This window comes from Anolis sagrei, chromosome 6 (assembly GCF_037176765.1).
Source record: "Anolis sagrei isolate rAnoSag1 chromosome 6, rAnoSag1.mat, whole genome shotgun sequence".
Classification (NCBI taxonomy): domain Eukaryota; kingdom Metazoa; phylum Chordata; class Lepidosauria; order Squamata; family Dactyloidae; genus Anolis; species Anolis sagrei.
The window spans coordinates 77,851,911-77,877,639 of record NC_090026.1 but is presented as its reverse complement, the minus strand read 5'-3'; the positions used below and the strand labels follow the sequence as shown (position 1 = coordinate 77,877,639).

Here is a 25,729-nt window from a genome sequence, read left to right as displayed (position 1 = left end):
TCATGATAGAACTACATAACATACTAAAAGTATTCATTTGCAATTTTCCATTTGCCCAGTAATGACACCCTAGCTTGCTTGGCTTATCCAGATGACTGGGAAGGAAACATCTTCAAATACTCACATAAACACTGCTCATGAATTTGGAGAGCTTTATTCAGTCGTTGCACTCCAGAGGTGTTAGATCTAACCCATAGCCAGCATATCATTTAATCCAATGTATCTGGAGGACCTGTGGAAGCAAATAGATGACATGAGGGTTTTTTTTTTCCAAGGTGCTGAACTTGTATTGAGAATGGATTTCAACCCTTTGGATAATTCTTTTAACAATTAACCTAAAACCTATAGTGGATTAACTACTCTTCTGGCATGGACCCTGCCAGCCACTTCTAGTAGTGAGCAAAGGTCCTCTTGCTATACGTTTTTAAAAAACAGAGTTGAGATTCAACCTGATTCTCTTAAAACTAACTGGCTTCCATCAACGAAATATGTATTTTGCCGTACTGTCTACATGTGTTTAACCCTTTTTCTATAATAAAAAAATTATATTGAATATTTGATACTCCACACTACTGTTCTACATATTATTAGTGCATTCAAGGTTTTTATAGAATACAGATCCAGGAAAAGTTAGTGCACTTCTTGCTACAACATAGAAGCAGTAAAGTCTTCTGGTTAGCTCTTACTATCAGAAGTCTAGTTTTAAAGGCCAACAAATGTATTTTTGTGGGTTGAATTTAGATGATGTTGGAAGGACCACAGACACACTAAACATATTGAATCTTTAATGTGCCACAAGATTCTTTGGATATTATATATTTCCAAAAGTAGCTGTGTTAGGGCATCACTACTTTGCCTTTTACTTGTTACACAGGAACATTAAAGTTATCCATGTTCTGTGTGCCCGTATTGCATCATATTTTTGCTTCAGGAATAACTGATGGGTATTATGTTTCATCTCTTAATTATGTCTGTTTCTTTCTTTCTCAGTTGCCTATTATCATGGTGGTTGCTTTCTCAATGTGCATTATCTGTTTGCTTATGGCTGGTAAGTGATTTTTTAATCTCTGTGTGTGATATTTAATAATAAAATAATATACTTCATTTATATTCCGCTCTATCTCCCCAAGGGGACGCAGAGCGGATTACAGGTACATATATGGCAAACATTCAGTGCCGTTATACAATTGACAGAGACAGACAGTACATAAACAGAGGCAAGGCTTGCCTTTTTTCTACTCCAGCATCCGGCTGTGTTCGACTCAGCCATAGGGAGGAGCTGTTGTTTCATTTTCCATGCTGAGGAGTCTGTCGTCCATGGACACCTTTCCTGGGCGGATTTTTGCCAACATGTTTTTTCAGGGCGCCCTTTACCCCCCTCCCTCCCACGCCAAAGTGGTACCTATCTATCTACTTACATTGTTGTTTTAGAACTGCTAAGTGAACAGAAACTGAGCTCACCCCGACCCAGGCTTAAACTGCCGACCGTCTGCTTGGCGGGATCTTCTATAGCAGGCGGTTTAGCCTGTCCCACAGCATATGACACATAAGATGGAAAGTTTCTTATGGTTTCTCTTGTTGGTGCGTTAGACTTCCACAGCCATATCTGAGTAACTTGTTGATAAGGGGGCAAAGTAATTAGGTGATAAGAAGAGAAACATAACAAATGGCCTAATGTGAAGTCCAAGGAGGAGCTCTGTATAGTGGAAGTCCACTGACTCCAGGAAGATCCCTCAGGCAAGCATGGCACAGTCTGATTAAAGCAGAATTAGAGACAACGTAATCTGGCCCTCTGGCTCCAAGGCAGTGTCTTCCACACTCAAGACTGCCTACACGGGACTGCATTGGGATTTCAAGGCAAGATTAGGAGCAATACAAGGATGATATGTAGCAAAGGCTCAACTTTGGTAGTCAAGCATTTCCAGATTCAGAGCTTCTGTTGCCATCAGTAAGGGTAGTTTATTAACAACAACATTAGATGAATTATAGTGTGTTATAAGTGTTCAAATGTTTCATCAGAATTGTGTCCCAAATTGTACTTTGTTATTACTGCATTTCATCATGTAATAGTCACACCTTTTGTCCCCCTTTTCATTGGAAAAAAAAGGGGGGGGGGGTGAATGCAACTTATGTGATGAAAAAATTGGTGTCTTCTTTTTGCTGGATTCTAAGGGATTTTTAATTTTTATTTTAAAAAACCTTATTTGTCCCTGAGATGAAAAGGAGAGCTCAGTGTTCAACCTGTCTTTGAATGGGAAGGTAGCAGAGAAGAGCTCTGTATTTATTTAAATTGTTTTCAAGAGAGAAGGGAGTTTCTCAGTTTTATATCACTGCAATGATTATGTGTTGAAAGGGGGGGGGGGGAGACCATTTTGGAACTCCCAAAATGAGGGGTGCGACTATTATGTGGTGACAGTTATTATGCAATAGAATGCATATTGCTAATGTGATAGGACTGTTTAGCAATAGGTTTTACTGTTTACTTCTAAGTGTTATTGATGACCATAGATTCATAATCAATCAATTTCTTTTGGAGCTCAGATCCCCTTTTAATAGCAGTTCACATGAAGTCAGTCTTTTGTAAATGGAGGCAGTGACCTTACAGGACAGTGCTCTGTTTATTCGTGCCAAGATAGGATTGTACATCCTCTGGATATCCAGATAATGAACTTCAGTGCTCACCATTCCAAACCATTGACTGCTCTGGTTGGGGATAATGGGAGTCAGGAGATTTTCAGGCATTCAAATTTCCCTATGCATTCAGTAGAACAGCTTATAATAATTAAATACACATTCCATTAATGCACAATTAAGCCTTGTACACAAAGTATAAACTCTTTGCTTCATGTCATGAGAAACATTTTCATTCCAGTCTTTCACTGAGTCCTAGGGTCTGCATGGCATACTTTTTGGACTGGCCTATACTGTATAATTCTGGGTATATGTGTAGTTCATGTGAATGTTTCCAGTATCTCCCATGCATTCTCTTCCTCTTCATCCTCCTCCTCCTCAATTCATAAACAAGGGGGGTTGACTTTTCCTAATGACGCTATCTTCTGACCATGGTGGTAATGATTCAGGTTCTTCAAAAGAGCTGGAACCATAACTGGATCTTGGTCAGTACTTCAGAACTGATCCTCTTAGCAGGCTTTTGTTTCTTTCTTTGGTTGAAACAATGACTAAATATTGCTTCTATGTATTTGTTACGTTTCACAGGTGACACATGGACAGAGACACTGGCCTACGTGATGTTCTGGGGGAGCGCCAGCTTTGGCACCCTGGCGATCATCCTTTACAACGGCAAGGATTTCGTAGATGCGCCCAGACTAGTCCAGAAAGAGAAGATGGACTGAATTTGTGTGTGTGGAAAGCAGCTTGGTAGGGATGGCTCCTCAAGCCACACCTGGAGTCTCTACTGACCTGTTTTCCACACCAGCTTGTGGTCTCTCTCTCTCTCTCATTTTTGAAAAGAAAGCTTTCCTCTTTGCAGGGTGAAAATGTGAATCCAACTGGTTACTTGGTGGAGGGGACTGATTTGTTTGGTTCTGTAGTCACAATGATCTTAGGAGTATTGCATTTACTGGAGAGTGTATGTACTTAAATACTTGGGAGATTTAGACATGAAAGTGAAATAGCACCGAAGATGGACAGTGTGTTCACTGGGTTCTTTAAAAGGGTTTGCTGAGCTTCTCAACCCAGCATACTGTAAAAAAGCTGAGATTGCTCAGTCTTCAAGAAGAGATGCTGTCTTGATATATCAAGAATACTACTCTCTGCAGGATTGTGTCTAAGGTAGGTCTAAATTACATTACTTGATACTAGTAAAAGCCTTGCTGGTTAAACAATAACAAATATTGCTGCTTTGAGAAACTTCTAGACAGGCACCCTTGTTGCCAAGGGAGCAATTAATGTTTTACGTTCAGGGTTGTGTGTTTGTTTGTTTTTTCCTCCCATGTATATTTCCATTTTCCTAAGTGGAGGAAGCGAATGGTTGTTCTCCTCCCTGCACTCTCCCTTCAAAACAGAAACCTCATCTGCCAATTTGGAGACAATATTGATGCAGTATTCTGTGAAATCATTGTGCGGATGAACTGTATAATTGACTTGTCTTGAGATCTGCTTTAACGACTACAATCTTTAAACATAGATGACAAACTTCCATGTCATTCAACTGTATTGTCTTTTTTTTTTGTAAGATATAAATGGAATCAAAGAATGTAAAACTGCTTATTTCGACCCTCTTACGCTAAAGGTCCAAAGTATTTGTTTCTTTCCGAAGAAAAGTTTCAAATGTAGAGCGTATTTCTTAACCTGGCAAACCAGCTGCCAGATTTTAATAGTATAATCTTTGGAAGAATGAATGCAAATTTGAGCTCAATTCCATGTTTGCACTGGGGATCAGCATCAGCTTGCTTTTTGTGCATGCCGTAATTATATTTCTCTACAATGGTAACTTTCTCTGAAAACATGTAAACTATTAAGATTAGCCTTGTGCTGGTTATGTGTGTTTCAAAATTTAGTGCTTCCAAGCTTTCTATTAAAACTAGATCTGAATCAAGGACCAATTTTAAAATAACTTATGCCATCCATTTTCTAATTACTTGTGTTGAGAAACATGAATCCGCTTCAGGTGCAGTGCATTATTATATTTCCTGTAATTACATCTGTATTATTCAAGATTGCAATTATGAATTTAAATCTTAAGAGAACACGTGGACAGCTAGAGTTAATACAGTTTTGTCACTCCAAGTTAAAAACACAACTCACTGCTGCAGTATTCTCATTGTATGACAACTGAATAATACTGTACAGTCTTTGCAAACAACCGCTCGTTTGAATCTTTGAACGGTTGGGGCCTCTTTGGGTTTGTTTAAATATTATCTTCTCACTCGTTTGTAATCTGCACAGCTCCTGTTTGCTTTTTAGATGACGTAGTGGAAAGAACTGTGTGGCATTCAAACCCAATATTAAAATAATAATAAAAAAAACTACATTCTCCACCACTCAGGTGTGTGGATTGTGTAAGAAGGCTTTGCATTAAATGTATGATTTCATTGTTTGATGGTTTCTAAAAATGACTACTCCTTGTTCCTTCTTGGTGCATTTCCAATTAAGAACTGGGTGCAACAAAGAAGAAAACTGGGCCAGGTGGCATTGCTAGGATAGAAATAAAATGTGTCGGCTTGAGGAGGGTTTGAAGGATGTCTGTACTCCAGTGCTTTACAAAGGGGCTGGATTTCTAAGTCCACATACAATGTACCTAACAATAATAAAACTTCAGTCTTTTCTAAAACTTTTCTAAGTTTTGTGTTTGAATGCTAAAAAAAACAAATACTAGTGTGAAATTTGTGTTTTATTTTCTAAAGTTGATTATGATTAAGAACTGGATGTAAAGTAACAGCTGCAAAATATTGTTCATTTGGGGCTGGTAATAAATTTAATGACATTGGATTGCATTATGAACTTTCTGCACAATTGCACAAAATAAGTCTCATTTAAATAATTGAACCCAAAAAAGTACACTTGACATCTCTATTATTTTGATGCCCTGTATCTGCTTAAGAAGTTATATCTGACGTGGTAGACTGGCAGGTTGTTTTTCCTAGGGCCACTTTTGTGTCCATTGGCTACAATTGTTACTTTCCCGGAAACTCCATGAACCAGCCAGGAACAGCTCACAGACCACTGCTTTGAATAGCAATGCCCTCTTTGCCCTACAGAGCGCTCTGTCTGAAAATAACGAGAGTAGCCTAGACATCAAAGAGCATTAAAATAGTCAATATTGCAAGCATCATTTTACCTCATAATGGCTTAATAGCGAAATGCATTTGACTTCTTGCATAAGTGCATAAACAATGCATCATATGCATAGATGAAGGTGTTTTCAGTGCCCAGGGCTGCATGTAACTGTCCCATGTAGATCAGTTCACATATGAAATATGAGCTCATATGCAGCTCTGTTAAAGGGCTTTGAGGGCATGGATTTTGTACCCCTGGTTTAAGATGAGGGGCTGAGATAAAGTAAACTTTAACTGTCTTCAGGATACAGAATATGCCAAAAAGAAATCAGGATGCAGTTCATAATATTTTAAAGTAAAAATATGGAATATCTTATTCCATGTTAGCTTCTAGTGGATTAAATAAATTCATTATCGAATAGTTAAAAACACAAATGTAACATTTTGGGTTCTCCTAAAATAGTGCTTCTCAACCTGTGGATCCCCAGGAGTTTTGGCCTTCAATTCCCAGAAATCCTAATAGCTGGTAAACTGGGATTTCTGGGAATTGTAGGCCAAAACAACTGGGGACCCACAGGTTTAGAAAAGCAAGGATTGTTTGCATGAGAGCAAATCACATGGAACATATAGAGCATGGCTCAACAAAGCTGCAGGGAGTTTTTCCTGTCTGCACTGATGTCTCTTGGTTCTGTTTATTTGTTTTCTTTCATTTATGGAACACAATGAACAAGAACCAAAGGACCAATCCACAAGTGGTGACTGCATCCGGGATGCACACAAGGACATTGGAGGATGTTACTGTGAACATTTCCTTTCTAATGTTTTGCAAAGGATATAAGGTGGAAGAGACAAGGCTTGCCTATGGTGTTGCATACATTGCCTTTTAGGCCACAGTTTATAAAGTTCTGTAAGAAAATCAGACATGTTTACTGTAATGTGCTGTACATTGGGCTGTCTTGAAAACTGCCAGAAATTTCTGTTGGCCCAAGAAAGGCAGCCACATTACTAATGAGCTGGCTACAGGGAGCACACAACTCCCCTTTGGCAACAGCTCCATTGGCTACTACCAGCTTGTTTCCAGGCAGAATTCAAAGAGCTGGTTTTGGCCACTAAAGCTGTATGTGGCTTTGGTCCAGTTACTTGAAGGACCATATCTTTATGAGCCTGTTAGGCCCTCTCCAGGTGATCAAATAGACCTCCTCTGCCCTGTCCTTTCATCTTTTCTTGACAGGTAACAATTTTTTCTGCCATCAGGCATGTATAAACTGATGATGGTTGTGTTTTTAAAGGCGGTGTGATTGGGATTAACATTGACTTGTATTGATTGTTACTGCCTTGAGTCCCTATATCAGTAGGAGGATGGGATTTTAAAAAAAAATTACAGACAGAAAGAGATCAAGCTCAAGGTGCTTTGGATTAATATAGGTCAGTGTTTTCCTTATAGCAGCCATTAGCATTGAGACAATGCTGTTGATAAGACACCTGAAAGCACTCAGTTTCTTTCTGATAGATCAGGTGCCGTATTTGAAAGTAACACTCAAAAATTGGCAAACTATTGATGGAGTCAAGAGTGTCGCTCTCATCTAGCAGCTCAAAATTCAATTCTGAGCAGGCTTTTGAATTGAATACTGCTCAGCTGTTTTATGCCAATTGAATAGCAGAAGGATCTTGAAGCCATGCCTTCTCTTGCTGCTCAATTTGCATGAACAAATTATTGTATCCCTCCTTGTGCACCACATCTGCACACAATTTTGTCCTTACATTTGTAAAGCAACCATTCAGCATAAATGAGCAAGTGAAAATCTGTGCACAAAACATTTATCTTGAATTCTAAGCTAATGGCTATCAGCTAAGGGCAAAATTATTATTTGGAATAGTCATTGGATATTTCTCAAGATGGCACTATGTTATTTCCAATATTCAAGGCAATATGTCTCTGTATACTAATTGCTGAGAAATGTCATTAAAATGGTGTGGTAGGATTCACTTCCTGCTCAGTGGGCAACTCACTCTGTTCACTCACTGTGTGAAGCAAATGTTGGACTAGATGCAACATGGACAATGCGGAATTTTTGTTGTGGAGCCATTTAAAGATAGTTCATAAAGGCCTCTCAAAAGTTCAACATACACCTCAGAACAGACACAGAATTACTTTATTGACATTCAAAGCAGCTTTGGCTGCATTTAAAACAATCGGCTGATAAACTTCTGGGACAAAGAATTTTTAAATTAACATTGATCTGTTTCAGTTCATCCCAAGTATTAGTAAACAGAAGTACACAGATATTCTATAGGCCACATCATATTTATTAAATACACGCTTAATTGCAGAGTTTATAAGGCACAATTGTTATCTTTCTCAATAATAGGTATTTTATTTTCTTCCTAGATACTAATCAAAGATCTTGTTCTGGAAATGAATTGTTTTTCAGTCTGCACACACCATACTTGTAGAACAGATCCCAAAGCTATATATAAAACAAATCCCCACAGTGATCTTAAGTTGTTCCAACCTCTCAAAACAAGCAGAATATCAAGCTGTAGAAATCTTCTTAATGTACACTCCTAAATTATTCTGGCTGCTGTTTCGCATCATCACTGATATCTATACATTCATCATAGGCTATCACTCGTGACTGACTGTGATTGCCTTCCAAATAGAGAAGGAAGACTGGATTTCTACGGTAAGAACAAGCAGATCAGCATCTTATCTAGACATAGGTTTTCAGTGCCATTTTCAGAACAAAGGTAGGGCATCAAAGGAAAACTTCCCTACAATGTAAAAAACAAAAGGAGGGGGGGTATAATTACACTATGTAACAAAATTTGAAAAATGTCCTGGTTTGAAAGTGTTATTTCCTATTCAATTGTGTGGTATATACTTTGAAAGTTGTCATTATACTCCATAAACTTTGTTTTTGTGACTGCCACAAATTATGTTGAATTCATTGAGATTCTAAAGAGATTATTAAAAAACTATAGCAAAATGTGCTGCAGGATGTCCTGCAAAACCAAAGTTTCTGCAGTTTAATAAACCATTTCCATGTTTTTATGATAGAACCAATTAGGAAATGACATTTATAACCTAGGAACAAAAATTGTGTTGCATAGTGTTGTATTTCAGTAATTGTGCTCACTAAAAAGAGCACCCATATTCCCGCAACAGGGTGGCACAGTAGATTTATGTAGCACAAAACAGAGTTTACTCACTGAATAGAGCAGCTGATGAGGTAAAGGCCACTATATTAGACATATAACTATGTTATCAGTACACACATTCTGTAACAAGCCATTTAGTAGGTACTTTGTTTCAGTTTCCTACTGAAGTGTTCTTTTGAAAGGATTCAGGAGAAGACAGATCATTTCTTTATTTTATCCTCTTCTTCCAACCAGGTGGAGAAATACATACACCACAAATAGCTCTGGATAAAACTGCAAAACATCTTTGTGTAGAATTCCACTGCATACAATGCATGGGGCAAGTTGAGGCTTTTTCCTATTGTCCTCTTATTGCAATTTCCAGCAGAGGCAAAAAGGCACCCAAGAGAAATAGCTGTGTCCCTCTGGCAGCCTCCTAGGAAGCTGAACAGTGAGGACTAATAATGATGCCGGTATGAAGCTACAGGAGCCGAGCTTTTCTCTATGTGCTTCAGGTGGCAACAATGGCACAGCAAATGCTCATCCAGGGGGAAACAGCGATGCCCATCTTCGTCATTGAGCTCCATGCCACAGTCCTATGGAAGAGAGTAGTAGATTTAGGAAAAACTCCGAGCAGAGATATGTAGTAGCTCCCAGATGTCCCCCTACTGTATATATAAATGGTTATTACATAATAAAATATACAAAAAAGAGATCCGTTGGCACAAATAGTTGTCATAAGCATCACACAAAATATTTCCATTCAAGAGCCTTTCCAGACACAGCTAACAAGATCCTTATTTAAGTGGTACAATGATTTCTAAACAGACTGATTTTTACTGTTCCTGACTGCAGTAGTGGAGAGGAAGCCAACATTTGCCAGTGTGGATAACATTGTTCAAATAAAAATTGTGTTTTTTTCTGTGAAAAATCATTTCCTTCCCATAGCTGGTTCATCCAATGCAACAAAAACAGCTAATGTCACCATCACAACCAACCACTATCTCTATCTTACACAAATCTGAGTATTCAGAATCAGTGGTGAGACATTTGCCCCCAAAAGTGAGATTAGTGCAAATTGTGTTTGAGGGTATACTCTATTAGCAGAATTTGCTCATTCTTAATATCAGAAATCTGTCCTTGTGCAGTATAGGGTTATAGAATAATAATACCATATTTGACTGAATCTTAAGTCGGGAAGTAGCAGCCAATAATGAAAGGACCAAAGCAGTGACATCTTTGGCCCATCTTCTGTTCAGATATCGGCCAGCACACCAACGCCTTAAATCAAGAAAAAGTTTTCTAAGATCTACAGAGATACTCGCAGGAACACCTCAGGAAGCGAGAATCCAAAAGTGGAAAACTAAAACCCAGCACCTCAATCAGTGGCTGTGACCGGATGAGAAACTCCCTCCTGGACACACAGAAGCTTGGGCAACCTGGAAGTCACTGAACAGGCTGTGCTTTGGAATTACGAGATGCAGAGCTAACCTAAAGAAATTGGGCTAGAAAGTGGAGTCCACAACATGCAAGTGTGGAGAAGAGCAAACCACAGACTACCTCATCCAATGCAATCTGAACCGTGCCACATGCACAATGGAGGACCTTCTCACAGAAACGCCAGAGGTACTCCAAGTGGCCAAGTGGACATTTAGTATAATGCCAAGTTTTTAAACTTTGTGTTTTTAAATACATTTTAACTGTACCCTCAACTTGCTTCTGACATGATAAATATTGAACCTAAGATGTACTATTCCATTTAAAGGGCTTCTAAATTGGGACAAGATTTAGATTCAATGGCACATTTGCTAGGTTTGGAAGATGAGTTTAAAAATTGCATTACCTCTGACAGAGGAAGTGGAGGAGGAGGAGTAGGAGGAAGGACCCCAACCCAAACAGCCCTGCCAGGCCCCCACCATTTTATCCTCAGTTTCTGCCAGGAGGCTGTTTATCGATCTGGCTGAGCTAAGCGCTATTTGTGGCTTCTGCTGCCTCCCCAATGGACCCAAAGAGCTAGAAAAATAGACTCACGCAGGCAATGACTTTGATTCCTTTATATTCCATCCTCCCCGCATAGGAAAGACTGCACTACAAAGCCAATTTGGGACAAAAACAAGGTATTGTGCATGCAGAGGAAATTCTAATTTACCCCCTCCCCAAATTGAAGTTGCAAAAACAAGGATAGTACCTTAGATTTGGTTAAATATTGTATGTATTTTTCTGTAGGTGCACTGTGTCCAGAAACAACTCTTTGGAGGAATTTTTAAAATTTTAGGCCAGTGTTTCTTACACTTTTTCCACTCGTGACCCCTTTCTGCTTGAGAAATTTTGATACAACCCCAGGTATGTAGGTATATAAAACAGCTATAAAAACAAACATGTACAGGAAACAAATTGGCATTTGAAAAATTGGCTAAACAGGGTGATTTTCCCTTTTTGTGAAGTACAGCTGAACAATTTTCTGCAGAGTTCACTGTAAGCACTGCACAACAGATTCAAGTAAATGTCTAGATCAGTGGTTCTCAACCTGTGGGTCCCGAGATGTTTTGGCCTTCAACTCCCAGAAATCCTAACAACTGGTAAATTGGCTGGGATTTCTGGGAGTTGTAGGCCGAAACACCTGGGGATCCACAGGTTGAGAACCACTGGTCTATATGATATTCAGAATTTTTTTACTATTCCCAAACTTTTCATGATTGCAACATTAAGCTAAGGTGACCCCCATTTGGGGTCAGGACCCACACTTCAAGAAGCACTGTTTTGAGCAACACAGGAAACATAGGTAAAAAGGCATCCATTCTTTGTTGAAGATATATTATAATTTTTCAGAATCAGATGAAAAGATTTTTTTCTGGCTCTAACACAAGGACAGAATTATTGAATATTCATATAATTCATTGGCATGCTGTTCATTATTTAGGAAATCATAAACTGCATTTAATTATATAACTTTGGGGATTCTCATTTCCAGTTGTCAATTGTCAAACATGATCCCAGACACCTCTAAAGTCAGGCAGCGCTTCACCGGAAGACTTTCCAAGGCACTACACATTTGGACACGGAAATGAATATGGCTGCAGCACTTTCTCATCCATAGGTGGAATTGAAACACGGGTCTGTAGCAGACCACAAACTGTCTTTCCAGCTGCTTGTCTCAACACGCCCTGTAACCAGGAGTTGCCATTTACCACATCCTGATCTGTGTAGTTTGGAAACCCTTAAGAAGCAAGTTTTGGAGGAATCAAAACAAGCGGCTACAGTAAGAAAGCTTCACTGTCATAGCTACGTTGGCCAATGTAGAATCTCAAGCTATTTAAAATAGAATTTGTGTATTACATTAAATTTATGGTCCACCTAAAATTAGAGGAGCATTTCATATATATATCATTAGCATTATCTATTTGCTAATTGGATTAAGCAGTACTTCTGCAGTTTGCAAAATCACAGCTATAATTCTCAAAGCTATTTAAGTGGTTATTGCAATCATCTCTCTTCAGTGCTATTTCAAGTTTATGTCTAGATTGAGCTCAGCAAGCTAGCACCAACGAGGTCTCTTAGGGAAATACCAAACTAATGAAAACAATTATTAATGCCATATGAAGATAACATTTTATTGTACATATTCCAAAAAGTATTCATCTCATATCTATTTCAAATGAAAAACCCAACTTCATTAATATCACATTCATATGGAAAATGACAACCACCTTTGCAAACCTGAATATGGCGCAACTGACTACAACCGAGAGAAAATTAGCTCATCCAGATGAATGCTAGTATTTATATAGTATATACAGTATATACTATATACTGTATGCCCCCCTGGTGGCACAGCAGGTTAAATCACTGAGCTGCCACACTTGCTGACTGGGGGTAAGCTCCTGCTGTTAGCCCCAGCTTCAACCAACCTAGCAGTTCGAAAACATGCAAATGTGAGACCAATAGGTCCCAGTTCTGCAGGAAGGTAACAGCACTCCGTGCAGTCATGCTGGCCACATGACCTTGGAGGTGTCTACGGGCAACGCTGGCTCTTTGCCTTAGAAATGGAGATGATCACCACCCCCCAGAGTCGGACATGACTAGATTTAATGTGAAGGGGAAATAGTTACCTCTTTTACAGTATATATTATATTATATTATATTGGTACAATGAGAAGGCTTTGAGGGGTTCACAAATATTTAAAATCTTAAGAAGCTTAAGACACCCAAACTTACTTATAACATAAAATTATAAGCTATGCTCCTTTTAAAAGGCTATTCTTCTGATCACAGAAGCCTGCCCAGTACGTCCTAAAAAACCACTCCGCTGACTCAGTAGACTTTAGGGAATGGCCTCTGAAATAACTAGAAAACCTATAATCCATAGAAAGCCCCAAAGAGAGAACTTCCCCCGCCACATATTCAACATACAATTCCAGGGTATGTCCAGAAGTCCTTGAACATACCCAACACGTTCTTTCGCTCTTAAAGCCTTTTTGACAAAACTGATACTAGCTGTGAGTTTTTCAGGCTATGGCTATGTTCCAGCTGCACTAGCTTTATTTTTGCCGATGGTCCTGTGCATGATTCCCCCTCAAAAGGCTAAGAATGATACATTTAGCTTTAGTTTGTAATTTTATTTTATAGAAGGTTACTAAAGAAAAGCTGGATTACCTCACAGCGATAACATTCCACGTGGTAATCCTTGTCCATTGATACAACACGGATAGTCTCATCAGAACCCTGTTAAGGAAAGAAAGAAAAACAAGGGAAAGGTTTTTAAAGGGAGGGATGGACAGAAGTGGGCTAATTCAGAACTTTTTTTTCATGTCAAGAGCAACTGAGAGAATTGGCCATCTGCAAGGACATTGACCAGGGGATGCCCGGATGTTTTTGATGTTTTATGTTTTACCACCCTTGTGGGAGGCTTCTCTCATGTCCCCACATGGGGAGCTGGAGCTGACAGAGGGAGCTCATCTACGCTCTCCCCAGATTCAAACCTCCAACCTGTCAGTCTTCAGTCCTGCCAGCACAAGGGTTTAACCCATTGTGCCACTGGGTGCTCCAATTCAGAACTGTTCTGGACTGTCTGAATCTCCTCTAGCAAACTGACACTGAACTAGCATTCAGGCCTGAGCAGGTGGTCATGGAGGAAAGACAGAAAGTGATTGATGAACTTCTCAAAAAAGAAACAAGGGTTTTGGGGTTTTTTTTGGGAGGGAGGATTGTTCATTTGCCAATGAAGACTAAAGCCTTATGTGGCTTGAGTCCAGAATATATGAAATACATATATATCTATGGGACTCTTTTTGGGTCCCATAGAAGCCATTTTCTCTGTCCCATCATCTCCTGGGCTTGTTTGGTTGGAACAAGGAAAAGGGGTTCCTCACTGGCTGCTCCTCTTGGAAGGTCAAGATGGATCTATCACTGCTGTCCATTTGTACTCAAGGCAAAACATTATTGAGAAAAAGGGGTATATAAATGAATGAATGAATAAGTATTTTGTCATTGCGAAAAAAAAATGTAGGCTGACCACATTCATGTAAAGCTCCAGCAGCCTCCCTCCTCAAATCTGAAAGTAAATGGCCAGAGGCTACAGGCACACAAACAAACGTTATGTTTGCATTTAAACCTTCCCGAGTGTCATTGACGGAAATAAGGAAGTGGGAGGGAAAATGGGGGAGGAAAATCCATACACATTCCAATGTTTTTTTCAGGAAAAATCACATATAATAACTTCATATGCGAAAAAGCACTGGAACTAGTTAATCAAAATGACTTAATGAACTCTCACTGCCACAAAACCAACAAGAATCCAGTTGCCTAGCTATAATTTGTTCTTTGGACAATCAACTATGAACTCACACATATTGGTCATTCTGGGCCTATGTGAAAATCTTCACCCACATACAAATAAACCACGTATTTCGACTGAAACCCAGTTCGAGTTCAGAGATAATCACTCAAAGAACCAGTTACAAGTAGACAAGCTATTCTTCACACTCCATGACTCAGTGTCTACAGATGGGCAAAAGCAAATAGTTATGGAAGCTGACTTAAATTGAGCTGTAGGGAGCTGTAGCTGTAGCTTTGAGTTGTAGCTGTCTGGAGGTCCCCTTCCCACTAAAGACCTTTATAGACAGAAATATATGTTACATCTTGCCTGCCATGTAAAAGTCTGGCAATACAAGCACTGAGTCAACTGCATGGTTCTCAAACAGGCAAAGAAAACAAACTCATTTTTTAGCCTCACAGTCTAGATTAGAGCTTTCCAAAACAATATATTGTAACACATTAGTGTGTTGACTGCAGTGTGTAGGCCTGTCACATGAACGTAACAAGAAACCCAAGTCTATGTGAAAGAAACAATAGATAATATATATGTTATAATAAAATAATAATAATAATAATAATAAAATGTCAAAAAATAATATAGATTTTTTTAAAAATGAAAGGTTTTCATGAGACACATTGTGTCTCCATAGGTTTAGTTATTACAATTAATGTACGTGTCCCTATCTCTAATAAGGGATTGGTTTAACCCCTGGCTTGCTAGTAAAGCTGAATTACTGTGTTGCAAAATGATGCATGTCTAAAAATTAAAATGTTTGCAATGCTCTGGCTGTGAAGAAAATCTTTTGGGCCATATATCCCCAAAGAGAGAAGACAACCTGACCAAAATGCCAAAATGCTATGAGTTTCTAATGAGTTTTCCATGATGAGAGATGAAAAGGAACTACCTATATTTTCAGGCATATAAGATGACTGGGCATATAAGACGACCTCCAACTTTCCCAATTAAAATATAGAGTTTGGGATATACTCACTGTATAAGACTACCCCTCTTCCAACGAAAACCAAATAAAATTTTTGAAAGCATCAGATTTGATTTCAATATGGTAATTTTCCTATTACTGTACCTCCTTCTCTGCCTCTCAGATCTCGCACCTGCGCACCTGCACCACTTCACTGCAGTCTTCTGGAGCGAGATCTGAGAGGCAGAGGAGGAGGTATGGTAATAGGATACAAGGGCGGGCCAGACAGGTAAAAGAGGTGCGTTTTTCTGGGCCCAGAGCCTCTCTATCTCTTTTTTCCATACCCCGGGCGCCCTTCACTGACACCTTCCCGGTGAGGCACCCCTTAACCTCACCATCAGGACCACATTAAGTCCATGAATCCTGATGAATGGATTTTTTTCTACCGTACTTGTACAGCGTTGCCTTTAATGCTTTCATACAGTCACTGCATACGGCAGGACATGGCCACTGCCATTTTTGAGCTCCCCCCACCATATGCGGCAACCACAGGTTCTCCAATCCGGATTTGAAGTTTCAGCACCCGCTTTATAAGACGATTCCCGGTGTATAAGATGACTCCTACGTATAAGACAACCCTCAACTTTTGAGAAGGTTTTCTTGGGTTAAAAAGTAGTCTTGTACGCCAGAAAATATGGTAGTTTTTCAGCAGGAATACATGGTTTATATGTATGCAGGTGTGGGAGGCTAGAGCCAAAGTGGAACTCTAGAAGTTTCTAAAAATCTTTGCATAGGCATAGAATGGCTAATAGATGTGAGTCAGAGAGTATAAGAAGAAAAAATACTGCCATATCTTGAAATACATTTAGTTAGATGGATCAGAAGCATCCATTGAACTGCCTGCCTCAATCAAACTGTCATATTTTCATTATTTTAAGTTCATGACTTTAATTACAAACTTGTCTTAGTTATTTTTAGTTGGGTTAGGACATTGCAGGACACAGCAATTGCCAGCATGTTAATACAATAATATAGAAAATAAGTAGAAGTGCTAGGATTTTTCAAAATGGAACAGATAGAAATATAATTACTCACCTCGCTTGGAAGAATGGGAAGACCGCAAGCTGCACATTTTGGAGCTAAAACTCTTTATTAAAATAAGAAGTTACAGAGTTAGAAAAATGAAGAAAATAAGTTTAAACTCCTCCGCAATGTACCCCCCCTTCCCCAAAGTCATTGAGAAGTCTGGTCTAAATGTGCAGAATAATGATAAAGGATTGAGGTAGCATTTGAGGTTAGATGAGGAGTTTTTGATTTCAGACTAAAGATGCAAGATCACATATTTTATATTATTTGTTAAAATAATAGTTATATGTGGATTAGCACAGCAAGCATCAGATCAGGCTATAAATTATCTCCTTGCTTTCCTTGTTTTTCGCTTTACTTAAGAGTGGCAATAGATATAACAGTATCTGAAGAGAAAATTTAAAATTGGCATTATGCAAGCTGTCTGAGATGGTACAGTATACACTGCAACTACATTCTGCTGAATCTGTAAATTAGGCTATATACACCTTTTTTGCCTGGCATATTATGTGCCCTTGCAGGAGTGTGGCAAGCTCTGGCCCTCAGTGTGCTATGCTTCCCGTCACCCACATCTACTGGCTGGATGTGCTAAGAGATGGTGTCTAACATCACCTGAACATCTTTTCTTTTGCAGGTGTGAAACAAGTAGCGATGCCTCAAACTATATCTTGTTTTAATTTATCAGATTTTACACTACAGTCAGCCCCCAAGTAATGAACAAGATAAATCCTGTACATTTGTTCTCAAGTTGAATTTGTATTTAAGTCAGAACAGGCACATTTTTAACTGTAGGTAAAGGTAAAGTTTTTCCCCTGACATTAAGTCCAGCCGTGTCCGACTCTGGTGTGGGGTGCTGATCTCCATTTCCAAGTCGAAGAGCCAGTGTTGTCCGTAGACATCTCCAAGTTAATGTGGCCGGCATGACTACATGGAGTGCCTCACCAGCTCAGCAGTTTAACTCATTCCACCACCGGGGACTTCTTTTTAACTGTATCTCCAGCCATACATATATACATATACATACATACATACATACACACACACACACACACACACACACACACACATATATATATATATAAGTTTTGGGCAGCATAGGGAAGGGTTAATGCTGCTGTGGTGTTTGTTTTGCTATCTGCGCCCCTGCTCAGAAGATTTCACCTCATTTTCTGTCCCTGTGATTATTGAATTTTGAAAAAAATGGCTTGTTTTGGAAACAAGGATTGGTGATAAAGATTCAGTTAAGACACCTTTTCCCCATGATAACTCTTTCGAGGGGTAGTTGCTTTCTCTTTCTGTTGTTCCACCACCATTCTTAACTATGAGGCGTTTGTCAGTCAGATGACTGTAACTCAGGAACTGTCTGTACTGTGAAACTGCCTGTGATAAGTTTTCGGTTTTGCCATTCTTTGCTTTTTGGGGCTTTAAATTACTTTAACTTTGCTGAATATTGGTTAGCAGTAATTTACAAATAAAAACGTATACTTTCTTGTAATCAAATCATAGTATGGGCAACTGAAAATAAATGCATATTCTCCTGTGTTTATATCCCTGCTTCCATTTCCCTCTCTTATCTCTGTTGTCTGCTCTACAGCACAAGTTATACTGCAAGCAACTTGTTGTCAGACCTGTTGTCTGATACACTATAAGACAACATGGACATAGAGGCCTCTATCCAAATCTCAATAATAATTAATTACGTCACCATGCTATTAGACATCTTTAGTTATGACTGCTTTACTGTTTTACATTTGGAATTTTGTATATTGTTTCAAGTATTGCTATTAATAAACAAATGCAGATTAAATATGTTTTTAAAATGACATACAATTTGTAGGGCTTGTGCTTAAAGAAGTCTGCATATCAAAGATCATCACTTTGCATATTTCAGTTCCAGTAAAGCCAGGAGTAGTTTAAACTCCTGGTGAAGACAAACTCTCACAAAGAGAGAAAGCAAGTTATTAATATATGAACAACCCTCCATATAACCAGCATTAGTCGACTGACTGTATACACATTTTCTTTGATGCCAGTGCCACTAATTTTAGATTTTACTAATAGTTACATCTCTGTAGGTTGAAACATCAGACATTTTTCTTTAAATCTATTTTCATCTTACTTGTGGTAATCTCGGACACAGTAGATTTTGTTGTCGTTGTCTACAGTGAATGGCACGCCGTCAAGGCAGTCATTGCAGATGACGCAACGGAAGCAACCAGGATGGTATGACTTCCCTAAAGCCTGCAAAATCTGTAATAAGAGATAGAAAGTACTAATGAATAATCATTTCCTTTTTTAAAAAAAATGCAGAAGTAAAATGGACTGGGTTGCACGAAATATACCAGAATTATAATGTAGGAAGTTTGTGAAATATTCTATTAATGGTAGCCTGCTTCAAAACAAACAAACCCAAAACAAAACAGGCAGTATCACCCAGAGTACTGTAATCAATCTGATTAATGACAGATGAGAAATGGCAAGAAACAGAAACAACTCCTTAAAAACTGTTATTCTGATGAGGTAAATAATACTATTATCGAAACATAGAATCATAGAACTGGAAGAGACCCCATGGACCATCCAGTCCAACCCCCTGCCAAAAAGCAGGAAAATCGAATTCAAAGCTTTGTCACTTTCAAGTGCATGTGAAAATGAGGGGTAGACAATTTCATACTACATTATATGGCAGTGTAGATAGGGCCAGTGAAGTTAAATTAAAGGAAATATAAGACTGATCTTTTAAGAAATTTCACGTAGACTAAAGCAATTAAAATAATGTATTTTCAAAAAAAATCATTAGGAATTCAGAAAGCATGAATCATCATTGAAGAGAGTGCCCTTCCTACCACCACCAGGAGGTCTAGACTCTAGTTGAGTGGTTCCCGACCTTTGGTTCTCCTAGTGTTTTGGATTTTGGCTCTCACAATTCCTCATAGTTGGCAAACTGTCTGGGATTTCTGGGAGTTGAAGTCCAAAACAACTGGAGGACCAAGGGTTGGGAAACTCTGCTCTAGAACCATTATTGGAGAGGTGTCTTTTAACAAAATATGAAATACTGACAGTTGTAGAGGTAAAGTGTTGTATTAAAATTGAGGAGACCTGGATCTGAATCCCAATTTCACAGTGTCAAGTATCTTGTTTGACACAATCAAATAAAGCTTTTCCAGCGCAATCTACACTGGAGGCCCAGAAGATGATGGCTGCTTATTTTCCCCTTGCTGCACAAAGACAACTGGATAGTGCCATGGAGCAGCCAGACTGATTTTTACTTTAGATATTACTCTTGATTGTTGGGGTTTCTCCCTTTCTCCGTATGTAGTGGAATACACTAAAGTCACTCACCATGTCCATGATTAAATGTCCACATATGAAACATCTATCAGCTGACTGCTGGAAACCTGAATACTGCATTGAAAAAAAGGCAAAGAAAAAACTATTTCAAACTTATACATTATACTAAACAAAATCCTAAACATTGTGGTTATTTTCTTAAGGTCTACTAAAAGGGAAGCAGGGCCATTGCAATGCCAGTGAGAAAATGGTCTTTCTTTTTGGTTTCTATAGTCCTTCCTTTAAAATAGGGCTTGGAGACCTTGGCTCTAAAAATAATTTTGGGATTCCAGTTCCCATGAGCTCATATCAGTATGGCTTATTGTAAGGTATAATAGGAATAAGAATACATAAGTTCCCTACATCTTCTTTGATGTTTTATTATGCCAGTTCAATTACTATGTAGGGTTTAGAAAGTTAGGGGATGTGAAGTACCCAGTTATAACACAACAACCCATTATAAAAACAAAGCACTAAGTGACCCTATACAAGCCACCTTCTCTCTACCTCACCGCATCTGCAATTATGAGAATAGAAATATATGGCTAGCATGAGGTAAATTACAACATTCTATATGAACACTCAGTAAAGATTTGCATTATCCCAATACATATTAATAAAACAACACATAAATAATGTATTGTTGAAGGCTTTCATGGCCGGAATCACTCAGTTCTTGTGGGTTTTTTCGGGCTATATGGCCATGTTCTAGAGCAGGCATGGGGAACCTTCGGCCCTCCAGGTGTGGTGGACTTCAACTCCCACAATTCCTTGAGGCTCGGTATTTGCCCCAAAGGCTTACCGAGCCTCAAGGAATTGTGGGAGTTGAAGTCCACCACACCTGGAGGGCCGAAGGTTCCCGACCCCTGTTCTAGAGGCATTTCTCCTGACGTTTCGCCTGCATCTATGGCAAGCTTCCTCAGAGGTGAGGTCTACATAGTAATTGACCTCACCTCTGAGGAAGCTTGCCATAGATGCAGGCGAAACGTCAGGAGAAATGCCTCTAGAACATGGCCATATAGCCCGAAAAAACCCACAAGAACTGAACACATAAATAAATACCACGTTTGAGTTAAATATTAATTTTCCTATTAATATATTTGGATTACATAAGCAACCTCCCCCCCCCCCCCCTTAGGATCTACTTCCACAGCTGTACCTGCAAAATAAGCATAGATAAAAACAACATTGCTGCAGTTCTGAAAAATAAGTCCTCAGTAGCATTTGTTTCATTTAGGATTATCACATCTCTTGCAAAAATGCTTAATCAAAGGCATCAGATGAGAAGGACTGCTAATTGCATCTCGGCCGCTTAAAAAAGGAATCCAAGAACATGGTGGAAAACACAACCTGATACTGAGTCAGTGTGTCTGCCAATCTCACCTTTCTCTGAAATACTATCTTGTGCTAAGCCCCTCTTAAAATTTAATATATGAATAACTCACCAGGAAATCTTCTTCACAAAATACTTTTCCATTAACAAAATAAAAAGCCTTTCCTCTTAGCTTTCGACCTAGAAGGGGAAACAAGAAGGATTAAAAAAGAATTAATAGTCTGGTTGCCATTTATAGACGCCGGATATACTTTTGATGCGATCAACTGTTGTAAAGAAACCCATAATATGATTTTGTGGTTTTGAGAAACTATTTGGATAGGCAACTGCAATAGCAAAATATTTTGTCCAGAGGGGGGTTTGCTTTTGCTTTCCTCTGAGGCTGAGAGAGTATGATTTGCCCAATGTCACCTAGTGGGTTTCTATGGCTGAATTCAAACCCTGGTCTCTATAATATAGTCCAACATTCAAAGAACTACACCATGCTGGCTCTCAAAAAGCCAATGCGATATATAGCATATCACTGAAATTCCCTTATTTAACAAGGTGTCTGTAGTAACAGCAGAGGGCGCTTCCAGACAAGGAAAAAATATGTTGTAGCAGTAAATGGATTTATTTAAGTATTATTTGTTTATTTCCAACACAGGGCCACATACAAATACTCTTTCTACATAATGTATCATAAAAAAGAAATATATCATTTCTACATCATGTTTCATTAAAAAAAGAGATGTATATTTTGCAAATCATGGGTAGAATAAAAACAGCTCATCTCGAAAACATGTATTGCAGAATTGAAGCAAATGTCAATTGCATCATTCTTATGTGCCACCAACATTTATTCAAAGCCAAGAGTGAGTTGTTATAATTTGAATAACAAACCAAGTTTGATTGTAACACTGTTCTCTTTGTATAAACAGCCTTTATGCAGGATCACATTGAGATAACTGAAGTTTCCAAGGGGAAAATCAGCCCAAGAGGTTATTAGCCCAGTCTGGAATTGACTCTTAGGAATTTAGGACCTCGATATATAAAACAAGTCTGATTTTCCATTCATATCCCTTTTACTTTATGGATTAAAGATTCTTTGCTCCTTCCCAGCTAAACTTGATCTAGTTGGAAGCCATTCTTATTTATTGATTTGGCACCATCTCTTCCAAGGTGATAAACCAGTTATGTTCACATCAACACTCCCTTATTAGATTCTTGATATTTTGAATGCTTGGAACACTGAGGATATAAGCTGGTGATTCAATCATATTTCTATTTACAGTACTAAAGAAAACAAGTTATATATTTATGCACTCTCCTTGGAAAAGAGTTGTCTAAACACATTCTCATCATATAAACATTCTTCTTACCCTTGTTTCTATAACCAGTCATGCTATTTGTATTGTGTCTACAGAAACAACATGCAGATATGTCAATACACTGTATCATGATAATGCATCATGAGGTTTATTTCTCCTATCAGATTAAAAAAGCACATTTTCTATAGCCCAATCATTTATGCAGAGAAAAGAAGCTTCCTCTATTTGACATTATAAAATATGGCCTACTTGATTTCTATCAGGCTTGATAGCAATCGTGCTGTTGCTGATACTTTCTACTCCATCATCAACCAATAAATTGAATGGAATTTTATTATTTTTCTTACACAACCGAATTAGTTCACTTGAAGAACACTCAGAATGAAAGGCTACTGTTCTCCATTTGGGGCTCTGCCAGGGGCTTTACTATGCCTCAGAGCAGCTGAATTCAGTAGGACAGGAATTTGTGGAGGCAAATGGTCATGAAGTAAGACTATGCTGTTTGATTGGAGTATCCTTCCCCCCCCCCCAAATAAATACTTATTTCTGTTGATACTTATGGAAGTGGATTTTTTTCTCTAAACCAGTGGTTCCCAATCTGTGGTCCATGGACCACCAGTGTTCCAAAAGAACTAAAATATGGTCTGTGGCCTCACCGTTACTACACCATTGCAATAAGAGTGACTGGTCTCACAAAACCCTCTTTTATTGCTGAGACTTATTAAATATGGTTTTCTGTGGATGAACAGATAGCAGCTACAGGATATCATATGTTCTGTATCAAAAACTAGAGCTGATGTGGTCTACCCAATGCAATTTTCTGAATCAGCACCTCAAATAACCCAACCAAATCTAAAGTTGACCAAAAACTGATTTGCAACCTTTTTGGTACTAATGTTGGGAGAGTGGTCCCTGGTCAAAAAAAAGCTGGAAACTACTGCCCTAAACAGAACGTAGCTCTTAACTTCTATAAAGTTGCCATCCAAAAGAATCCTATTAATATTAGACACACATTTCTAGAACCAACATATAATTACTTTCAAATTTACCACTTTAACATTACTAGCCAAGCTTCAGGGCATGAATTCAGCAAAATATATCCAGCTAAGCTATAACATATTATAATATGGTTGTAATTTAAGATAGACAGAAAACTGGAAAAAAGGCTATTTGGTAGTAGCAGTCTTCTTAAAGAAATATTTACCCAGGGCAATTCATTTACTACCTGCTTGGATATAATTTAAGTCTTAAAGTAAACACTAGGCGAACCAGGGAAAATGTTGTTTTCTCAGGATTATATGCTTCCTAGTTTTTAAGCCATCAAACTATAAAGCAGTGCTTGATGGTTTAAATATTGCAAATTACTATAATTTTAATTAATGGAATGGAGCTTTTTTGTTTTGTTTTATGGAATTGTTTACACTTTTTGGTAATCCTGGGAATTCTGGTTTGTCATTGAAATACGTTGTGTATTTTTTAAAAATAAATAAATAAATTACTCAGTGATCAACAAATATACACAGGATGTGACCATGAGTCCTATTATTATAGGATACACAATCTTACACTATTGCTCCCCTCAACGTTTTTCTCCCAGGAGTACACATCCCCCCCTTGTGTGAAAGCTTGGTTCTACAACCCGTTTCTTTATGAGCTCTCCTTTGCAAATAACCTGCTCCTCTTTTATCTCACCCTGAGTTTTAACATTTTATCTTGTGCATGCGGCCCGCTCATTGTCATTGTGATTGTATTTGCATATTGCTCACTGTATTCATATGTTTCTATGTATTTATTATGTTGTTGCTTGTGTTTTTGGTTTTTATTTTGCTGTAATTTGTTATTCGGGCTTGGCCTCATGTAAGTGGCCCCAAGTCCCTGTTGGGGGAGATGGTGGCGGGGTATAAATAAAGATTATTATTATTATTATTATTATCATTATTATTATAAAATGTACAATGGATTCAGTGTATGAGAGAGAGAACTGTCATAGAACTCTAGTTTAAAGTAATCTTTGAAAATACATATATATTGTACTATATGGAAGGCTAACTTGTTTTCTTTTGCACAAAACAGAAAGAGTGACTACTAAATATCGATCTAAGTGCCTTGTGCAGTACAACCCTGAACCTGCAGGACTGGCACCTGCAGTTTCATCAATTTGCATCTCACAAAATACAACCTCCCTAGGAATTTTCTAGGCCCATGAACTATCATATACTACTGCTGAAACCTACCATATAGTTGCCTTGGAGACCAAGCAAATTTCTAAAGAGAATATTTTTCTAAGAATTATCTCGGCCCACCAGGGCCACTCTGTGATAACTTCTGTGGTGGAAACCATTCATTTCAAGAGGGTTCACTATTATCCAAGGTTTTGTTTCCATGATATATTCAGGAACTTATCTCACGCAGAAACAGGGGAAATACTTTTTAAAGAAATGAGTAACATTAGTCCTCCAAGTACAAATATTCACTGATAGCTTGGGGGAAGGCATGCTTTTTATGGAAATTTTATAGAAAAATATAAGTTATACAATTAATACGAGTCACCAAGAAACTGACCCAAAATACAAGTTCATTATTCTCCATTTAACGTTTAAGAAGTCCAAGCGGTAACTCAAAACAGGCAGATGTCAAAAGGGTTTTCCTTTCACAGCAATAATTTTGACAAGGCATGCAATAAAGGGAGATTACAAAAATACAGCCACCTGAAATGTCTCCGTAAGTGCTATAGTTTGGATAGTTTTTGTTGGATGAAAACTCCAGCTAGCATAAAGGATGCATTTGGATAGCTGCCACTATCATTATGTGACAGACAGAAGTCATTTAACAGGAATTCTGCATTGTGTCTATTTTTAAAACTTGGTCTCATTGCAGGGTAATGGCAGGATGATACAATTTATACTGTTATGTTTGCTATAAAAATGTGTTCCATGGAACAGGATATCTTTAAGGGAAAGGATCTACAGTGTTATTGAGATTACAAGCCCGAAACACTTTAATATCTGAATGCAAACTATAAATGGAGACTGGAATTAACACAATTTTAAAAAATTGAGT

General features: G+C 38.3%; 2 protein-coding genes across 3 annotated transcripts in view; one reads left to right on the top strand and one right to left on the bottom strand.

Annotated features, from left to right (window-relative positions):
• SACM1L (SAC1 like phosphatidylinositide phosphatase) overlaps positions 1 to 5,293 on the top strand; it is a 41,030-nt gene extending 35,737 nt beyond the window's left edge. The window contains exons 19-20 of the mRNA XM_060781788.2: positions 991 to 1,048; positions 3,217 to 5,293. Of these exons, the coding sequence (XP_060637771.2) occupies positions 991 to 1,048; positions 3,217 to 3,353 (195 nt within the window). The 3' untranslated portion in view covers positions 3,354 to 5,293. The remainder of the gene's footprint in view (positions 1 to 990; positions 1,049 to 3,216) is intronic.
• Positions 5,294 to 7,873: 2,580 nt separating this feature from the next.
• LIMD1 (LIM domain containing 1) overlaps positions 7,874 to 25,729 on the bottom strand; it is a 51,460-nt gene continuing 33,604 nt past the window's right edge. For both annotated transcript variants that reach the window (XM_060781785.2, XM_060781784.2), the window contains exons 4-9: positions 21,472 to 21,539; positions 20,039 to 20,101; positions 18,816 to 18,946; positions 16,706 to 16,757; positions 13,530 to 13,598; positions 7,874 to 9,472 (exon numbers count right to left, since the gene is read on the bottom strand). In XM_060781785.2, the coding sequence (XP_060637768.2) occupies positions 9,335 to 9,472; positions 13,530 to 13,598; positions 16,706 to 16,757; positions 18,816 to 18,946; positions 20,039 to 20,101; positions 21,472 to 21,539 (521 nt within the window). In that variant the 3' untranslated portion in view covers positions 7,874 to 9,334. The remainder of the gene's footprint in view (positions 9,473 to 13,529; positions 13,599 to 16,705; positions 16,758 to 18,815; positions 18,947 to 20,038; positions 20,102 to 21,471; positions 21,540 to 25,729) is intronic.